Raw genomic sequence first — 20,192 nt, 5'->3', positions numbered from 1 at the left:
GCCTTCGAGCACTTCCTACAACACGGGGAATAGTTTTGGAAATACTTTACACGAATAACGGTTCTTAAAAGCTTTTAGACAAAACACATGTATATATTTATATTTAAAAAAGTACGGGTCGCACAAACATTCGGCTAATTCTTAACAAGCCGTAGAGAGGGTAACACTGATAAGCAGGCACATAATTTGAGAAACCCTGGGGCCAGCCAAGTGCCACATTGTCTGTAACCCAAAGCAGTTTTCAATAACACTCGCGGGTGTTGAAAGAAGCAAAACATACAAGGGGGGGTGGGTTCATGTAACCGGTCGCTGACGGACAAAGCGAGAGAGTGCAATGGAGTAGAACAAAATGAGTAGAGAACCCACGGCCCGTGACCACGAGGGGCCTATCACTTAAGACACGGCCAGTAAAACGATTTGTATCCGTCCCTGCAAAGGATCTTAGCAGCACGACTCGGGTACGAGAGGAGGTCTTGCGTGCTCGGTCACTTGTGTCACTTCAAGAGGTCCTCGCATGCGAGAGGTGATTGTGGCGCGCCCGCGTCTGAATGTGGTTGCTCGCAGAGGGGAGCGGTGTAGTGCAAGTGGTTTGCGCTACGGAACCCGGCGTCCCAGGTTCGATTCACGTTCACGACCAACACCAGTGTGACGATTAATTATCTGAACTCGTCCTGGGCCTCCCCTAGGTCGACTCAGCCTCAAATGAGCACCTGGTGTAGTGTGTAAACATCGCCACTCGGGAGACAAAGGCGTCTAGGCATGGTGCCGGCCATCCAACCCCTCAAGTGCCACGCCAGCCTTTACAGGCGCTTGCTAAGAGCACTTGTCCCAAAAGTCTAAAGTTATACGGGGGATTAAGTGCGGTGGTATGCCCACTGCGCTATAAACCTAGCGACCCGAATTCGATTCCAACTCTTAACCAATTAGTGGCGAATATTTGAACCGGTCCTGTGCGTCCCCTAGGTCGACTCAGCCTTAAATGAGTATCTTTTGTGGTGTGTAAACATAAGCACTAGGAAGGCAAAAGGTGGCCAGGAGTGGTGTTGGCCACCCTTGTTTGCTAAATGCTCGCTAACAGCACGTGTCCGTCCAAGGCAATATGGGGAATATTTGATTTGGTTTCTGGCCAAAGGTATAATATGAAAGTCCCAATTCTAACTATTTTTTATTTTTCCAGGAAAGGCCCACGCGGAGCTATATAGCTCTTTTTCAGAAGCGACCAGGCCACAAATGAAAACTCAACGAAGCGGCCTATCATGTGGACTTTGAAAGCAGCCAAATACTTTCTAAATGTAGAGCGAAAAACTGGAAAACCCGGAGAAAAATCCACATTAACACGAGGAGAGAGACATTCAAACTCCAAATATATGGCAGGCTTCAGGATCGGGATCGAACCGACCACCTGTATTCCAGGCGAGGTAAATAACATCTCGTCCCTCAGCAAGGTAAAAGTTACCCCCCCCCTCCCCCGAACCTAATGCTGCATCCAAACGCGGGGGGGACTTGTTGCTTGTGTGATGTGACAGAGAGGCAAACACGTCAGTCTGCTGCAGGGCGTCGGGTTTATTGAGATCCCTGGTGGCCGAGTGGGGGGGCAGCCACTGCTCCGACACCACCTCCATCAGTCCACACGTCACAACTCGACTGCTCACGATATCGGCCGTCTCGCCAGCGACAGCTGTAATGATTCCGGCATAATATTCACATTCATCGTCGTAATTGGCAGAAGTGTAACGATTCACCAGCAACGGCGATTTTGACGCATTTCCATGATACGACTCGAGAATGACTTTCTTAAAACATTGTTTTCAACGTCGTGGTCCATGTAGCGGCCACTAGTGGCTGCAGGAGTCACACGAACCCATTAATACAGCATATTTAAAAACGTCGATTAGAGGCAATTGAACGCATATATCGTGAGCTTACGATACAACATTGATGAAAAAGTGCAATCGTTACACCTCTAGTAAATAGATTTGGTATATTTCTTAAAACAGCAATTGTTACTTTGTTGTAACATGCTGTAATGCTACAGATAATACTATCATATTTCTGCCACAAAATGCAATTATTATCGTCGTTTTCATTAAACAACTGTTACACTGGCAAAAGACAACAGGGCGCGTGGAACCAATATCCCTGTTGCAGGCGGCCACATTGGGATGTCCGTAAAAATTGGCAATGCTCTAAGTTAATAAGATGCACCCTCAAAACCGGGGGCGGCGTTCAGGCGTGATGACATCTTCAGAATGCCCAGTCATGCACGGGGGCAATGCATAGGCAGACAGACTTGTGTGGGGCATTCCTCAACAACGGCAACAAAAAAAAACGGGCGATGGATGAACCAACGAACAGCGGATTAATGCCACAGGGGTATCATGTTAAAGCTGGCGTCATCGGCAGGACAAAGTGATTTTGATGCAGCGTTGGTATAAGATGCTGAAGTTGATCGTTTGACGCGCACGCACTTCTTCGTAATGTACTCGGAGATGGCAATGCAATGAATAAAATTGTAATCGGAGCGATATGAGCCATGCATGTGCGTTGTTCGATTGTGGTTTTGTTCATGTTCACACACGTGACCACGTGCTCACAGGTCTGACCACGTGCTCACAGGCCTGATCATATGCTCCGTGTGGCTATGGGACTCCAGAGGCAAGTTCATCTTTTGAGTGAAGTCATTCTTTTTTTTCAGGCCAATTTGAATGTCTATTTAAAACTTAAGCGCCAACAGAACACACACCACTCCAAAAATCAGCCAACGCAGTAGCTTAAAACTGGCTTGGCTTATCTAACAACACAGTGTACAATTAGAGCAGGGCAATTATCACAAAGTGCTGTGTTGTATGACACCCAAGTCTCATGGCACCACTACCACAGATTGGGAGCCAGATAGATGGGAACTCGGCTCAATTGCAGCATGTCCAGAGACACAAGTTTACTGTTTAACGTTGTGCATGTAAGTGCAGTTGGACAAGCATTGATCCATACAAGCATCGTACAACAAAACCAGTTTTGATTGCCCAGCCATAAAGTACAAAGTGTGGTTTAAAACATACCTGTAATCATTTAGCTTTATATATGTAATTGTATATAACAGGAAGCACCTATCAATCCAGAGTATAAAATCTATTTGGTCACACAGATTATCTGAACGTGCAAAGTTCAGAAAGCTCGATGCGAGATCCTGCGACTCTTGGTCAGTTTGCAGAGCCGCCGGTCTCCTGGTATTGCTGCATGTGGGTGCAGGGGGGACCCAATATAAACACCGAAACGAGCCGCGTGGCTAACACAGGGGTGGGAAAAATCTCGTCCTCATCAAGCGCCGAATCGGACTTTCAAATACCTTCATCGGATCGCACCATCACTAAAAAAGCGATCATGTTAGGTCAAGATTCATTGCATGTGTGCTCAGATATACTTTAAAGGCAACATGTAATTGAGCATGATAAAATTAGAAATCGTGTTGCCAGATTTAAAATGTTACGCCCTCTAGTACTCAATTAGCGCGGCTCAGATGTTGGAAGGCCTCGTGTGGTTGTGGGCCGCACGAGGCCTATCCAGCCTGCAGACCTTAAAGATTGCCCACCCCTGCATTAACGCAATAATTGTCTGGCAACAAGTGGAAAACTGGTGTGTAATTCGAGCTGTGTATTGTTTTGCAATGTCTGGGATCGCATCTCCTTGTTGGGAGTAACCTGACAAGTACCCTCACCTCAGGTTTTTTCCCCCCTCTCAGCTCAATGGGTAATGTTTTTGCCTTACTGGGCTGGTATCCAAAGTGTTCTTAAAAAGTAGTTCTGGATCGGGACAACAGTGAAAATAGACCAAGCTTGTTTTGGTGGGTACTTTAGTGGTTAATCTAAATGTTGTACAACTGTGTAGGTTTTTGCAGTGGTGCGGCATATGGCTCGCCGATGTGTTCAGGTATGTACCGGACAACACGCAGCACAAGGCGGACAATATTACATGAGGGAGAGTGAGGATATAAATGTTATGGGAAGGTTGCAAACGGGTTTAAGTAAAAAAAAAAGTAGCGTTCTCAGCGACGGTCTTATTTTTCAATGCCTGTTGGTCAACAGCTACCGTTCAAACTATTTACGTCAACAAAAACGTATAAAAGTTTAAGAGAAAAAAGGATTCCATTTGTCTGGTCATAGGTTTTTATAAAACAACAAAGGTGAGAACACAATGCCAATTAAAATATTTCTGCTAGATTTTAGCCAATTTAAAAATGTGCTGTGAAAAAGTATTCCCATGTTTGTAGTGGCTTGGGTATTAAAAAAGTAAGGTCTGAGTGGCATGAAGGCCCTTTTACCGAGATATTATCAGGTACCCTGATTATTCACAGCACAATGCAGTCTGTATGTGTTTATTGCCTAACAATTTCCGCTACAAGTACGGTTTTAAGGCTGCACACGTACAACTGTAAAAGCACCTCATTTCATTACAAACCAAAGTAACGACAACTGCACAAATTAGTTGGCAAAGTACAAATTTTACCCTTGATTAAAAATTGCACTTCAGGCCTCAAGGACCACCAACAGAATCGAGAAGTCAGAGGCAGAGTAGATGTCATGTAAGTTTTTCATCTTAAAGAGCCTGATATTTTCAGATGTAGTCAGAGTTAACATCGAAGGTACCAAAATATTTATATGGCAAATGAGGGTGAATTATTTGATAACATCACTCATATCAAATGGTTATTCCATAATTCAATGTTATTGGCCACATAAATACATTCTAACCATGGCTGTGATGCCAACTCAGGTGGTACCAACAAGTGAACGGCTGGCCTTGGCTCAGTCTAACAACGGGCAGCACATCAGTCCATCGGCATTTTATCGGCTGCTCCAATAAACACCAGCTGGTGGCATGTGCCCGCATAACCGCACACAACTTTGATACGGACCTCTCGCACCCGTGGCGGTGAGCGTTTTTTTTTTTAACTCACGGAATGGGACTGGGAACCATGAAACTTTCCTGCCTCCCCCCTCCGACCCTTCTCCTGCCCTCGCATGGCCACGCGGTGGCATAAACCCGAGCTCGCTTGATTGAAAAACGGCTGCAGTGAAGTGGTACGTCTGGCCCATGAGGCAGTGCACCTCTCATCGAATAATAACGGTGTGTCCTTGACATATTGGGCCAATTCTGAGGTGGAGTGTGCCGGTTTTTCTGTTTTCTTAATAAAAATCCCTCTTACTTCCATAGAGACCAAATATGTCCCCAATTATAGCATGCAATGTTATTTATATTGCGTTTTTGGATGAAACAATCTAAAAAAAATAAAAAATACACCACAAGACAATTCTGCAATGTACAATGGTATGCGCTAAAGTAGTCACTGTAAAGTACAGTGCTACGCTGTGACCGGCTTGGCATGTAAGGTTTATGCATGGCGTGGAGATGCAGCTGACGAGGCAGCATTGCTTTGTGTGCTGTTTCAATTTTTTGAGTTTTGGGAAAGCGAGACAAAATGTTTCCATTTTCTTCCATATTTTTAGGAGTCCACCCACGATATTTCAAGGATGCACTATAGACAATAATTGGGTGAGGGTGTTCCAGCTGCAATGCATCATGAGAGATTTCCATAATGCCTTGCCGGCATGTCTGTACGTGTACGTGTGTGCACCACCGCCTGGTCTTCACTGCTCTCAGGGATGACATGCCCTTTCACTGCAGGTCCGTCTTATTTATGTTTTCATTTTACAATTTTTTTTCTTTTTTTCTTTTCCCCATCTATACGAGTTCCACCCCACAGTGAACCTAAAGCACTCCTTGACTAACAATGAAATCGAGGCACAAGCGATTTTTGTAGATCATTTACAAAGTGCACTATTAAAAAAAATGCATCCCAACGATGCAGAGTCAAAACCCCACGCTGTGCAAAAGGGAGCACTGTTAAGATTACATATGTAATTGTAACATAATGTAACAATTCCACTGCAATCTTTGTTTTAGTTGATGTTACCAGCAGGGCCACATAAGGTTTATATGGGCATCACATTGTAACTTAAGTCAATTTCCAAGCAGGATGGATATAAAGTTACGTGTACAAGATAACCACTACACGTAGTTTATTTTATGTGATAATCACATAATACAGTGACTTATGAAATTTACTCGATTTTTATTAAAATAGTGCACTATTAAATGGCTGTTTCCATCCACATTATGAATTCACAAAAAAACGGTCGAATCAGAAAAAGCCACTTTTTGATACAGATATTTCCTTTTTGCATGCAATCCCGACTGTATTTGTGATCTGCACCCATCCTGAATGATCCACCTCTGTAAAATATAATGGATCGACTTAAGTTCCCGATGCTGATCACAAAAGCAATGCGAAGCAATCTCCAATGGTGATTTCAATCGTGACTGGCACAATTTTTCAGATCAAAATGTGCGTATCTGATCTCAAACAACAGGTGAGCGCACACATTTGCCAAACTCACTTCTCGACGTGCACACAAATTTAACCCGACAGTGCGGTAATAAAAAAACTGGATGGAAACAGATGCACAGATAAACCAATCCTCACATTTTTTCTATCCCTGATGAGAAACAACACAGAAGTACACAGGCCAAAAAAAATGTTACAGGCAAAAGGTGATTTTTGAGTTGGTGGTTTAAAACAAGGCTGTGTGCGTTATACACACAGAATAAGATAGCGTCCTGTAACAAGCAAGGCATAATGGGAGTTCTGACCCTGAAGTCACAATTGTGTCATCTCAAAATCACCGTTTGCCCATATTAGTATTCTCGGACCTAAATATTTCTCTCCTGTGACCGCTTGTGCCTCGATTCAAACTGGAGCGCCCCCTACGCCCATTCACCGCCACTCCAGGCTCGCCCTATGTGGGGGAAGCCGGGGGAGCGTTGGGCTGCCGGGGGGTGGTCGGGCCGGCAGCCGCCTCCTCTAGGCGGCGACGCCCACAGAGCTGGGAGCGCGGCTCATGCCGTTGAAGTAGACCTTGTCGCGAGCGCTCATCAGCTCGAAGTGGATGGGCATCTTGCAGTAGCTGCACTCGGCCGAGGCGTGAGGACGCAGGTCCAGGCCGACGCTTTTCCATGCGGTGGCCAGCTTGTCTGCGGCGGGGAAGGGGCAAGTGGGAGAGTGGGCGGACGACGGGTGAAAGTGCGATGTCAGCATTGCGACCGTTCGAAGGCAGTTCCCCCCACAGTGGTGCAGTCGCCCGTCGAATTGAGAATATTAAAATGGTATGGATTTATCCAGGGATAAAAATTCCAGCAGATGACAGCACAGCAAAATCAATTGTTTTGCTGCACTATTCTCCCTGCCTTCACCATCACGTACTGATCAGTGTTGTGAAGTATGGTAAAATAACCCACTCTTGACCCACACGAGATGGACGAGACTCTTAACCAGCAGTGGGTGGACTATAGTGGCTGTACATGCACACATTAATTTCTGAAAGAACTTCCAAGTCTGCGGCTCGCACTATGTAGCTGCTGCTTTCACCCAGACTTTGGGTCGGGATGAGCACTCAATAATGTTTATCAGAGATACTGCAGACGTAGATGTTTAGCCTTTAATTACGATGCCTCATTTACTCAATAACTGTGGTAATATGAATGCGAAAGACAATAATAAAATATATATATTTAAACATGAATAACTTGCAAAATGTCTGCTGGCAGTCGGCCTTGACAGCTCAATCGCCTCACTTGGGAAATAAACTTACGAACTTCTTAACTGCAAACTAGATTCGAAGCTTTCGTGACTGCAGGAATTACTCTTTGGTTCTTTCGGTAAAGTCACGTAGAAAATAAAATAATACTAGAATTCGACGTTTCGATTGCAACACAAGCAACCATCACATCAGGTAAGCTACTCGTCCTACTAGTCTTGCAAGTGATACTCTTTGAAATCCATACCTAGATGCACACAGCTCGAAGGTCTGGTGGACATGGCATACTGTTGGATGCCACCTTGAAACAAGTAGTAATTCACATCACCCGAGCCAGCGGTCGCACATGGAGGTTCAGATGCGACATCGCCGGAAAAGGCAAAGTCGAACGCAAATTCTACCAAGTTTTCTGCAAGGCTCAACTGGCAAACAGTGAGTTGGCAGCCCGTCCCCCATGTTAACGTCGTTATACCCACTCAATCACTAACCCCGCACATATGCATTGAGTGGCCTTCTGGATGGGGCGTGAATAAAGGTGTCAGTTTTGTACCAGTTAAAAGGGTAAAAACCTACCATTATATTTTGCCACTGGTAAAAGAGATCTCATAGTGTAAATGTTTACCCCGAACTCTCAATACTCTGATATTGCACTGTTTTTGAGTTGTACGCCTTCTGGTGTCATCTGGCCCTACACCAATGGGGACTAGGCTTTAAAGAAAGCCGTCTCGGGTGTGGGCCAATCAACTTCAAGGACAGTGCATATTATTATCCTTATCAGAGTTGCTTCTTTTTGTTTGCTTTATTGACTACTTGTGTTGTGGTCATTGCAAACATGATGCCTTGAATAAAGGTGTCAGTTTTGTACCAGTTAAAAGGGTAAACACCTACCATTATATTTTGCCACTGGTAAAAGAGATCTCATAGTGTAAATGTTTACCCCGAACTCTCAATACTCTGATATTGCACTGTTTTTGAGTTGTACGCCTTCTGGTGTCATCTGGCCCTACACCAATGGGGACTAGGCTCTAAAGAAAGCCGTCTCGGGTGTGGGCCAATCAACTTCAAGGACAGTGCATATTATTATCCTTATCAGAGTTGCTTCTTTTTGTTTGCTTTATTGACTACTTGTGTTGTGGTCATTGCAAACATGATGCCTTGAATAAAGGTGTCAGTTTTGTACCAGTTAAAAGGGTAAAAACCTACCATTATATTTTGCCACTGGTAAAAGAGATCTCATAGTGGCTTTCTGGATGTTTCTGATGGTGGTTCCGCCTACTCTTCTGCCAAGCCCACCCACTATTAAGGTAGCCCCGCCCTTTGTATGCATCACAAGCCACGCATGAGGCCAGAAAATTCGAAATCGGGGCCAATATTCAGATTTTCAAAAAAGCTTCAGGACACAGGGCCAGCATTTATGAAACTTGGACGACCGATTGGCGCGACGTTATGAAAAGGCGAAACAGAACCGCATGTGGGGGTGAGAGGCGACGCAGCGGCGCTCTTACCAACGAAGAACTGCATCATGCGCGGCGTGTGGTGGGGCGTGACCGCGATGCGTAGCATCTCCTCGCCACGAGGCACTGTCGGGTAGTTGATGGCCTGCACGTAGATGTTGTGTTGGGCCATCAGCTCGTTGCTGATCTCTGTGTTCTTAGCAGCGTTGGCGACCTGCAGGGTGCGGCAGAAGGCAGTGGTTTAATGTGGAAAAACCTGTTTAGCCTTCAACTCTCCCGTGCGTTTTTGCCCATGAAGCGGTCCAACCCCGAAAACACATCGGACAGCTATGCTGCACAACTGCGAAATGCTGCATAGACGTTGGGCCTTTTGTTACAATGCCTTGTGCACATGGAAGGAGACTGAATCTGCACCAGCAGTGTGTCCTCGAAATATCGGACTGATTCAGGCGTGGGATGCACTGGTAACTCAGGATTTATAACAAAACCCCCGTTATTTCCAAGAAGACCAAATTTATCCCATGTATAGCTTGTGATGTTATTCAGTTTGATTTCAAAATGTAAAGCAATTCTAAAACACACAATCGAATTCTACAGTTGTTACAAATTTTATATGGTAGCAGTTACAGACCTCAAGAGTTCAGCGCCCATATTAAGTTTGGTTCTGTACCTCATTTGGCAAATTCCCATCTCTTCAAATTAAACAAATATTGGTTTTCACTGCCATATTACGAACGATTTTCTCAGTGGCTGAGAAAGTGGAAAGCACTGCCCCCTCCTGTATGAATCAGAGGTCACGTGAAGGGATGTCACAAGCTAGCTCCGTGATACCCACCTCTGTGAGCAATTATCCAACAAATATTTGCACTGCTCTGTAAGAATTTATTTTACATTTACAAAAAAAGGCCATCCCGACAGCATGGCCTCACCAGCACAGGAATGATGTGGCTGGGGCAATGGATAACGGGCAGCCCGGCGTCCATGAGCAGCTGGCGCATGTACTTGACGTTGCGCTGGTGTGTACGGCGCAGCGCCTGCCCCTCGGCACTGCGCAGCACGCGCACGCTCTCCAACGCGCCGGCCAGCACCATCGGGGGCAGCGCCGTGGTGAAGATGAAGCCGGCGGCGTAGGAGCGCACGGTGTCGATGAGCGACGCCGTGCTCGCCACGTAGCCGCCCACGCAGCCGAAGGCCTTGCCTGCCGGTGGGGAAAGTAAACATGCATGGGCACACGGAACGCACGCACATCACATTGGGTCTAGATTGAAAACTAATTTCTCAAGAACTGCGTTTTGTGTTTAATTTGTCGTCCCTTCTCCCGCACCTGCGATTAGCACGGTTGGCTACGTACAGTGTGAAACAGGTGCAACATACATACATAGACGCAGCCGGAAAATAAATTGACAGATGGAGCGTGGCAGCATAATTCGCGCTTAAGTGTAAAATGCAGAGACATCGTTAAATAAAAAGTTTATGGTACTTGCGGCTTTGGTGATGGAGATAGGGATAATGGAGAAAAATATAGCAAATGTATTTATATATGTATGTGTTACCAAAATGTATAGTTTGCCACTACAGGAGAAAACACTAAAGTAAACCAGGAATAACAGATTAAGTTAAAAATGGATAGATGACACAAAGTTAAGTTTAAGACTGCTGGCACATATAACCATGTAACGTTTCTGACACATATGTACGGATTGCCTGCAACCACATGTCACGCTGGGACAATCTGGGTGCAGCTCCGAATGTGGAGTGACAGGGCAGGGCAGCTTGGGCAAGCAAGTCACGGCACTGACAGACACCACTGGCCCACACCCTGACATAAGTGGAGCAGAACTCGGGTTACCTTGTTGACAACGTAAACAGCTGCTATTCGTCCCCCTAGACAACGGTGATGGCACCACGACTTTTGTGCCAGACTAGGTGCACTTTGAGGGCAGATGTCAGAAGTCTCAGTGGCAGGTGGTCACGGGACAGATACATGCCTTTTTGAAACAGGAATGCACTTTTGCATTGAGTACCTTTAAAGACTTTAGATGGCATCCCTGGTTTTAGAAAGTTTTTTTTTAAGTTGTATAAAGTCATAATCTGTCCCACATCTGTCTTCAAGGGAGAAAGTATTTGGTTTAATTTATTAACGGTAAATTGCTTTCAAATCTACTGCACTAATCGTGCATCGTATAAGATGATGCATGACTTTTGTTTTGGTTTGTCATCCTTCCTCTTCACCTCCGATTAACACGGTTGGCCATGTACAATGCGAAATAAGTTCAACATATATTACATATATACAAAACGGACTCATTGTATATATCAAGATCAAAGAGTTAATTTGTTCTTCAGACTTCCTCCCAACAGGAAACTATTGCTATTTTGTTAACAGGTATTAAGGAGCTGGAAACCCAAGGCGTCGGCACACACTGGAAGACAGTGTAGCGCACTTGACACAAAGCATCGGTCCACAGAGGGTTCTCACTCTATGCTTAAATTATCCGATGGCTTCGTTAAATCATCACGAGGTAATAAAACAAGAAAGCCCTCTGACAAAAATGGGCTTAAACTTTAAGTCTCATGGAAGATCTCAGGGGTGCCTCTTTTAATGATCGTAATACATTAATCCTTCTCATTAATGGGTACTGCAGTGTTACACTTGGGGGGGGGGGGCTTCAACGATTTGATTCGTTTACTTGAGAAGTGCTGCCGTGAGCACGTTAAAAGATGTTAAAAGTGCAAGCCAAAAAAGAATCTAAAGAATCGCATGGGGGAGAGATAATACTACAAGCAAATAAATAAATAAATAGAGAGCCCGTGCGTGCGAATACATACGCCCTTTCCAACGAGGGAAAGTTTATGCTGCAACATGTGGGACGTGCAAAAGCAGGGAGGTGGAATGCCGCTTCCTGCACGTCCGACACGTACACACATTCACGGTCACGTGCCCAATATAGGGAGGGTGTCCAGCAGCGAGCACACAGCGAGGAGGGGTCGCTTAGAGGTCAGGTGAAGGAAACGGCCAAAGGACCCCCAGCAGCTCACATCACAGAACCCAACGGAAGAATTCAGCAATGTCCTGGTGACCTTGGATGGAGCAGTTTTATCGTGGTTAGCCCAGTTACCTAGGTTCAATTCTCAGGCACGGCCAACATAAAACGATCCGAATCAGTCCTGGGCTTCCCCTAGTTTGACTCGGCATTAAATGAGTACCTACTGTGATGTGCAATCATCAAAGGAGTGGTTGGTGGTTACACCATATCTTTGTGTGTGAAGCCAGTCTTAAAAGATGCTCGCTAACATCACTTTCCACAGCAGTCTACGTAGGTTATAGGTGGACACTTTTTTTCGTGCAGGAGGTAATTAAAGGTGTTTGCGGAAGGAGAGGTAATATTGATTGTGATGGAGGCGAAGGTTGTAATGATTGTGGTGGTTCTATCTGCGGTGGTGGTGGTGGTGACAGAGGCAATAAAGTCGTATATAGGAAACACATGTTGAAACTTGTGCTTCAATGGAGTATCGCTATTTGGAGTGCCAATTCAAATCCAGAAACAATTATTATTTTTGCCAGTGCGTTCAATGCAGAATCTGCAACAAATAGAAAGTTAACGCAACGTGATTACATGAAACAATGCAGCATTACACACACAGCAGTGGTGGTTGTGTTGGGGGTGGCATAGCTGGGATGGTGGCGACTGTTTTAATTTTGAGTTTGCGGCAGACTCGGTGTTTTTGCAGTGGTCTCTTTTGACGTTGCCTACATCCTGCACTCCGGGTCATTCGTGGCTGTGGTCGCGACGCCAAGAGCCGTACCCAGGGTGCCAGAGATGATGTCCATCTTGTGCATGACGTTGTCGCGGTCGCCGATGCCGCCGCCATTGGCGCCGTACAGCCCCACGGCGTGCACCTCGTCCACGAAGGTGATGGCGCCGTACTTGTGAGCAATGTCACACATCTCCTCCAGGGGGCACACGGCACCTGCGGAGAAAATCGCGGGAGAACCGATGAGCCATGTACCAACATGTCAACAACAACCGCCGTTCAACACGAAGCAGCGGTGACGTCACCATGGCGCCTGTGCCATTCTTGGTGCACTTCACGGCCACGTGAAGTGTCCAAGGCCCGCTGGCAGGAGGTCACGGAACAGACCCAAGTGCCATGGGTTGACTGAGATGCCCCAACTGTACTCCCCCCACTGTTCCATCTCTCTGCGTTTTAGCCCATATTTTCATGCCGTGGAATGCGTGGGAGTTACTTGACCAAACATCACCACGTTGGGAAGCGAAGGTTGCATAATTCAAAAATGGTGATTTCGGTTCACGACTCAATTGAAAAGAATGTCCCGTTTAAACAATCTCATTCGCATTGTCTGTCCATTGTTTTGTCTCGTTTGTAAAGTTTTGTCATCTTCATCGATATGTACACATACAGCACGCTTGTAAAGCTACTGTTGGTTGAGGACCTCCCCAAGTCATGTCGCCCGCGAGGGATATGTGGCTAAACTTCACAAGGCTGGTCGGTGCGGATTGGTGAATAGATTTTCCTGACGCGCCATCGAACAAAGTCGGTCACCGCATTGCTCGCTTTCAGATGCACTTCTGCGTCTGTCTGGAACACTCTTCTTTCCGATATTAGGAAGCCACTGGAGCTATGCACTTTTAAATCTAGATTGAAAACACCTCTCCTTATAACTGCTTTTTGTGCTTAGTTTGTTGTGCTTCCCCAACACCTCCCATTAGCGCGGTTGGCTAGGTTTGGTGCAAAAGAAGTTCAACGTACACAATGCCTACAACACCTGTTTTTGTGCAAAGTTGTAACCCATCCAAGCACATTTCAGGTTTTAGTCCTGCTTAGCTCACTCGGTCTTCCTGTTATGATTACGCTTGTTTATCCAGGAAAGCCTCACCAAGTATCATGACTCTTTTTTCAGGAGGGTCCTGCCAAGTTTTTTTTTAGTCAGGCATGATAATTCCAATGTATATTGGAATTATCATGCCTGACGTGGGATCGGGGCGCATTCCAGGTAATTTGGCCACAGGCCCTTGTCGTTCAAATTCGCATGACTCAGAGAGGAATCGTGAACCGTAGCCGTTTGCGACGAGCCGCGATACGGAGCCGCGCTCTCGTGAGAGGAGGTGATCGACAGCGGGTGTCGGGCGCGCCGCCTACCGTCCATGGAGTGCACGGTCTCGAAGGCGACGATCTTCGGCGTGGAGGGGTCAGAGCGCTTCAGCACCTCCTCGAGGTGCGCCGGGTCGTTGTGGCGGAAGACAAACTTGGGCACGTGGCTGTTGCGGATGCCCATGATCATGGACGCGTGGTTTCCTGCGTCCGAGTAGATCTCGCAGCCTTTCACGTGCGGCAATAAAAAGAGAAAACACGACAAATAAAAGCGAACAATTAAAATTTTTAAGGGTTCAAACAACCCCCAACCCCACGCTAATACCAACCAAAAAAAGCCCAGACCATCTTCAAGATAACTCTGCTTAGCTCATGGGCTATCGCTCAAATTGAAACAACTTAATGTAGCAATCCTTTACTTGGGAGTAGAGATGTTTTTACATGATTAATAAAAGTTCATTGTTTGAAAACCTACTCTTTTGAAATGGTTATCACGTAATTCATTCTTATTGGACAAATAAAGAAAATAGAACCACTAAAGTTATGCCACTGAAAAGTGAAATATCTGGTCTGGTCTCATGGACTCTCCCGTGCCAACCTCTCGTCTGCCCTTCCATCTCCCCACTTCATACACTCGCACACACCTCTCCCCTCTCATTTCACTCTACTCTACTCTAAAGCACTCTCCCTGCTCCAATGTAACCTTCGCTCTGTGCACCATCACTCGTTTTGCTCTGCTGTCCCCTATCTGCAACTCCCCTTGCAATGCACACCGTCGACTCCCTACCCCTATAGCCCATGTGTTTGAGTTATAGCGAGTGCTCTTTGGCATAACGTCAACACTTCGTGCGGAGGCCTTCATTTACAGAAACTTGTGGATTGATGATCATCCAAAAATAATAAGTGCGTGACTTTCACTTAATTTACAAAGTGAGCGTCAGTATAATATGAGGATTGTTTTTTTCCTCAGATCCTATTGTGAGTTGCAAAGTACTTAATAAAGAAGAGAACACAGATCTGTGCTTTAATATTTTACGAGAATTGGCTAACCATGCTCCCAAAAATCTATCGAGCTGTGCCTGTTGGGCAAACGCTTGTGGTTTGTGTTCGAAAAGGCTTGTGCAAGCAAGTCTGCCAAAAAGTGTGAGAAGGGGGTGTTAATTTTACAGCTTTGAACAATATTGTCACTCGAGGGAAAGCAATTTGTGGTTTTATTTGCCACTCCTCAAATGCGTAGCTGCCGTGCAGTGGGAGGAGTGGATTATTTAAGTCACTATTGACTGCCAGCCAGCCAGCTTCGCATTATGAAAGCAAATGCTTATTCGCTTGAAGATGTATGATTGCTGTTACCGAGGGGGGAAATGCAGCTATGGTTTTCGGTGTTAAAACACCGAAAGTCAATGATTAGGACCTGCCAGACTTGTTGGTCTAAGGACTATTTGCAAGCACCTACAAAGGCTGACAATTGCTTGACAGGGTGAAGAAGCTACAATGTGACCCTGGTTTTCATTTCATGCTGGGATGACCTAGAAGAGGCCCAGGCAAAGTTAAAAAACCGACTGCTCAAGGTGTTGTTAATGGCCAAGGTTGTGAGATCATCATTCAAATCGTTAAACCCCCATGCGACTTAGAAACATAATTTGTATTTATACTGCAGGAGGAATCCAATAAGCTATGAAGCTCCGTTTCACAGATCTCCAGTAGGCGCGGGTCAGAAAGTTACAATAACAAAACAAATAAACAAAGTATACAAGTACATGTTGCAAAAGTCTATCAATTCTTGCCAATTTTTCAACAATAAATGCAAGCTTGAGCACGGAAGCAAAACAACAACAGTCCCAGACCACAGAAAGACAACGCACGTTAAAATGTAACAATGACACACGGGTAAAGATCAAAGTTACAAATCACATTTTCCAATGTACTTGTATCCAGCACTAATCTTCTGCGTCAGGATATTTTTTAAAGGAAGATTTACATTAAGGGAGGAAACAACGTTGTTCCAAAACTTTCCTGCTGCAACGTCAAAGGCTTTGGCGTCCATTCTAATTTTCGACGACTGCCCACCAAACCGCCACCAAGTGGTGGCAAGTGCCATGGGTGCGTTGTGGTGCTAGGCTCGCAGTTGGAGATGACCGCAGCATTGCGCGGCGAAAGTTTGAGAGAAGATCTGCTTGACACGTGGCCAAACTTCGCAGCCCACAATTTCGGGACAGTCTCACATCATTGATCACAGCGATCGCGTACAATGTACTACGCGTGCCCGTGTGCGCGCACGTGCCGCCGGTTACACTGACCAGGTAGCATCTTGGCGAGGGTGAAGAGGGTGGAGTCGTTGGCAACAAAGCACGAGGTGAAGAGGAGCGCGGCGTCCTTGCCGTGCAGGCTTGCCAGCTCCTTCTCCAACTCGACATGGAAGCGGCTCGTGCCCGAGATGTTACGGGTGCCTCCAGCGCCGGCGCCATGCATCTTCAGCGTTTCCCTGTCGCAGCCATGCGGACGCCACAGACGGTAAGGACAGTTAGATATATACGGAGAGGGATAGAGGCAAAACGACGGTCTAAGATGCTGAAAGGTTGACGGAAAGGCACTGATAGAGGCAGACATCGGGAGAAAACTACAGCCAGATGGACAAAACTATCCAGAGGACAAACAGGTAGGCAGATAAATTTATATCAGACAAACGGCACGAATGTTTGTATGACCAACTTCTTTCACGCCATACGTAGCAAACCGTGCTAATCGGAGGTGCGTAATTGCATGACACCACGTGAACCACGCTACAGAAGCACACACAAAGACAGACGCAAGGCTCCTTGCGTCCATGCTCCTGTCGTTAGATATGGTACACAAACGTTATCGGATCACCACCATGATTTTATAACAAACTACTATACAACACAGGGAAGCGTCATTTCCACCAGCAGCGTGGGTTTCGATTTATCACGCTGCGCGCTCGTTCACGGGCACACTGCCACTTCCACTGCAGTGCCATTGCTGCACTTGCGCCATGCAGTTCGGGCGTTACAGTTGGCAGAGTTAAACGAGCATCCGATGTGGCTGTGACTTGGCTTTCATATGGGTACAACACAGTGGCGGCATAGCATGGTTGGCAATGGCTCTGCCTGATGTAAGCAAAGAAATGGGGGCCTACTGTCCAATTTCCAGGACCTCCGCCATCGTAGCCCGGCGTCTGGACACAATTAGTTCCCGTGAGCCTCAGTGCCGGTGCAGTTGGACTGCCGACACACTCGATGGCTACACCATTGGCGCAACTATACATCACGTGAAAAAGATGCGGCTGAAGATACAAAAACCACTCTAAACTCTGAAGCCTTGAGTATAAATATGACTGACAGGGACAACTATTTCCCTCCGGGGAGAGGTGACAAACGACATGCGATGATGATCAAGTGCTGGAGTTTGATCCAGTCACTTGTAAAGATTGTTGAATGCACGACAGCTTACGCTCAGCGTCTTTGGGTGTGAAACGAGTGCTCACAACGAGTGCTCACGCACACGACTCAAGCAATCTCGTGGAGGGGGTGGGGAATGCTGGCAGACTCTTTGCTGCTCCTGCTTCGTCAATCTAGCCTTCAACTTTCATCTTTGATGTATTGATAGTTTGTATCTTTACTTTTAGCTTATTTATACAACTACAGTTTGTATTTGTTTTAAATTAGGTGGGATACTTTTCGTATTTTTAGTGGCGAAATACTCTTCTTGCGACCTCTGGGTGAAACGAGCTTTATAAGTGTAAATTATTATAATATTATCCTGTCACCAGCAGCTGAATTGGCAAGTGCATCGGCAGCATCAGTTAATCAATAAATGTGGCCCGCGGAAGAGTGTGTTACGTAAATAAATTGATCTAACATTACTCATAAAGGAGATTGGAATGAAGCATTATGAAACAACTGTCCTTTCCCACTTCTGCTAGATGAAGGCCTCCCTGCACCTTGTTTTGTCTTGTGGGTTTGCTTGACCATGTGTCACCACGATGGTCAGTGAAGGTCGGTGAGGTGGAGGCCGGGGGTGCCCAGCACTTGTTCAGAAATGTCTCGCTATTGACGTCGCCGGGTTCACAGTTCAGCGCACTAATCACGGCGCCACCAATCCCCTTCCTTTAGACTAGTGTTCGCCAGAAACAATGCTGTTTAAATGTAAGTATTATTAAAACTAATAAGAATGTTGCATATTATACGGCAACATTTTTTCATTCATGCAAGAACATTTTCGCAAAGTTCCAGCTTGACAATTGACTCAACACAATGCGACAAAAACGCATGTGTAAGAGTGCGTCAATGATGTCAAAGAGAAATTTTAAAAAACTTTTAAAAAGGAGCAAAGAACCGCAACTACGTCTATAGAGTGAACAATGTTAAGTAACAACGATGGCCAAAAGACACAAGGCTAAAACCCCAATCTCCATCAAGATGTGATCATGCTAAACTTAAATAACAGAAATCAATACACGCCAACTTTGACAGTGCCGTGTTAGTTACATAGGCAGGGTTTTGTAAAATTCGTAATAATCCGGCGGGCGCACCAAAATCTTTGCCTTGCAGTAGCTGAATGAAGAGAAAACCCCAACAACTCGATACAGGAAACAAGAAAACTGATAATGAAACGAGTGCGTCTGCATCATATCCCGTGTTGGTCAAGCACCAATAGGGAAAGTTGTACAGTCATGTGGCTGTGCACGTGGCCCTTTGCTTGATAAAACCGTAACTTGTTGATTTCCTATAAACTCGTACAGCTCATCGCGTAGTGTATTGTGTGGGAGGCGACACCATTCAATACATCTACGCTGTTAAGTGTGCAATGAATGTGAAGTAATGAGCCATAATTTGGGTTGAGCGGTGGTGCAGTGGTTCGCGCATGGCACTGCGAACATGGCAGTCTGAGTTTGATTCTCGGCCATGGTCCAAAACTAGTCATAGGCTCCCCATTCCCAAACCTGCATCGACAGAGCTTACACAACAACAATTTCAAGCTTAGTTGAAAAGCATTCAAAAACCAGTGTCATGTGTTTTAAAAAAAAAATCTTCCCCCCCTTGTACCGACTATACTATTGGTGTCACTTCAGGAAACAGAGAATCCAATCGGATTTTTCGTAAAACAGCGACCCAGTGGGTGCGTACGGGCTGGCGACAACGTGCGTGTGTGCGGCCAATGGGCACGCGCTCTCACATGATGCCGCCCACGACGCGGGGGTGGCGGCTCATGCCCAGGTAGTCGTTGCTGCACCACACAGACACCTCCTTGGCCTCGCTCAGCGAATCGGTGAAGTCGTGCGCGTAGGGGAAGCTGTCGGCGCGCCGGTTCACCGTCTTGAACATGCGGTAGGTGTGGTCGCGCAGCTTCACCTCGATCTTGCCCGTGAAGAACTTGTCGTAGTCGAACACCGAGAGGCCTGACGGCGGAGAAACCGACCGGCCAACGATTTAAAATCGAACTCATAGTTTGTTTTTGTAGTAGGTAGGAGCTAAAGCGGATGTTCCGTCTCTCACTGCAATTTCAAGCTTGCACGTCTCTCCATGCTTACTAAAATGGCTACAAAAACCAAAGGCTAGCTTCAGTAGCAGAACGTGGTTGGCATGGGCTCCGGTGCAAGACATTAAATGGAGCCCTGCTCTTTCCAATTTTCCCCTCCGGTCAGTCGGCCATGGTGCAGCTAAGACTGCCTGCACACTCAACAGCCACGCCAGTGGCTGGCTTATCAAGAACTCCTTGGTTTTAGACATGCATTATACCTTTCCACCACATGTCCCCCATGTGCCCACTCAACAGAACCCTTACCCTTGGGCATGTTGTCAGAGATGCCGTGGGTCATTGGCGTATTGTTGCCGGGGCTCAGGCCAGCACTACGAACGGCCTGCACCAAACCAGGACGTTCTGCCTGGAAGTCTTCACGGCGGATGTTGATCACGGTGGGGTTCACGGGGGTCTTGCCTTCAGCGACTTCTGT

General features: G+C 46.2%; 1 protein-coding gene across 2 annotated transcripts in view; it reads right to left on the bottom strand.

Moving 5' to 3' along the window:
• Nucleotides 1-1,530: 1,530 nt before the first annotated feature.
• The window catches only part of LOC144944361 (5-aminolevulinate synthase, non-specific, mitochondrial-like), a 33,690-nt gene continuing 15,028 nt past the window's right edge, over nt 1,531-20,192 (bottom strand). For both annotated transcript variants that reach the window (XM_078872464.1, XM_078872463.1), the window contains exons 4-11: nt 20,024-20,188; nt 19,415-19,637; nt 16,519-16,703; nt 14,270-14,449; nt 12,914-13,078; nt 10,036-10,304; nt 9,158-9,320; nt 1,531-7,089 (exon numbers count right to left, since the gene is read on the bottom strand). In XM_078872464.1, coding sequence (XP_078728590.1) covers nt 6,920-7,089; nt 9,158-9,320; nt 10,036-10,304; nt 12,914-13,078; nt 14,270-14,449; nt 16,519-16,703; nt 19,415-19,637; nt 20,024-20,188 — 1,520 coding nt within the window. In that variant the 3' untranslated portion in view covers nt 1,531-6,919. The remainder of the gene's footprint in view (nt 7,090-9,157; nt 9,321-10,035; nt 10,305-12,913; nt 13,079-14,269; nt 14,450-16,518; nt 16,704-19,414; nt 19,638-20,023; nt 20,189-20,192) is intronic.

This window comes from Lampetra fluviatilis, chromosome 34 (assembly GCF_964198595.1).
Source record: "Lampetra fluviatilis chromosome 34, kcLamFluv1.1, whole genome shotgun sequence".
NCBI classification, from domain to species: domain Eukaryota; kingdom Metazoa; phylum Chordata; class Hyperoartia; order Petromyzontiformes; family Petromyzontidae; genus Lampetra; species Lampetra fluviatilis.
Note: the sequence above shows the minus strand (reverse complement) of the source record. Positions and strands in the feature narration are given on the sequence as shown.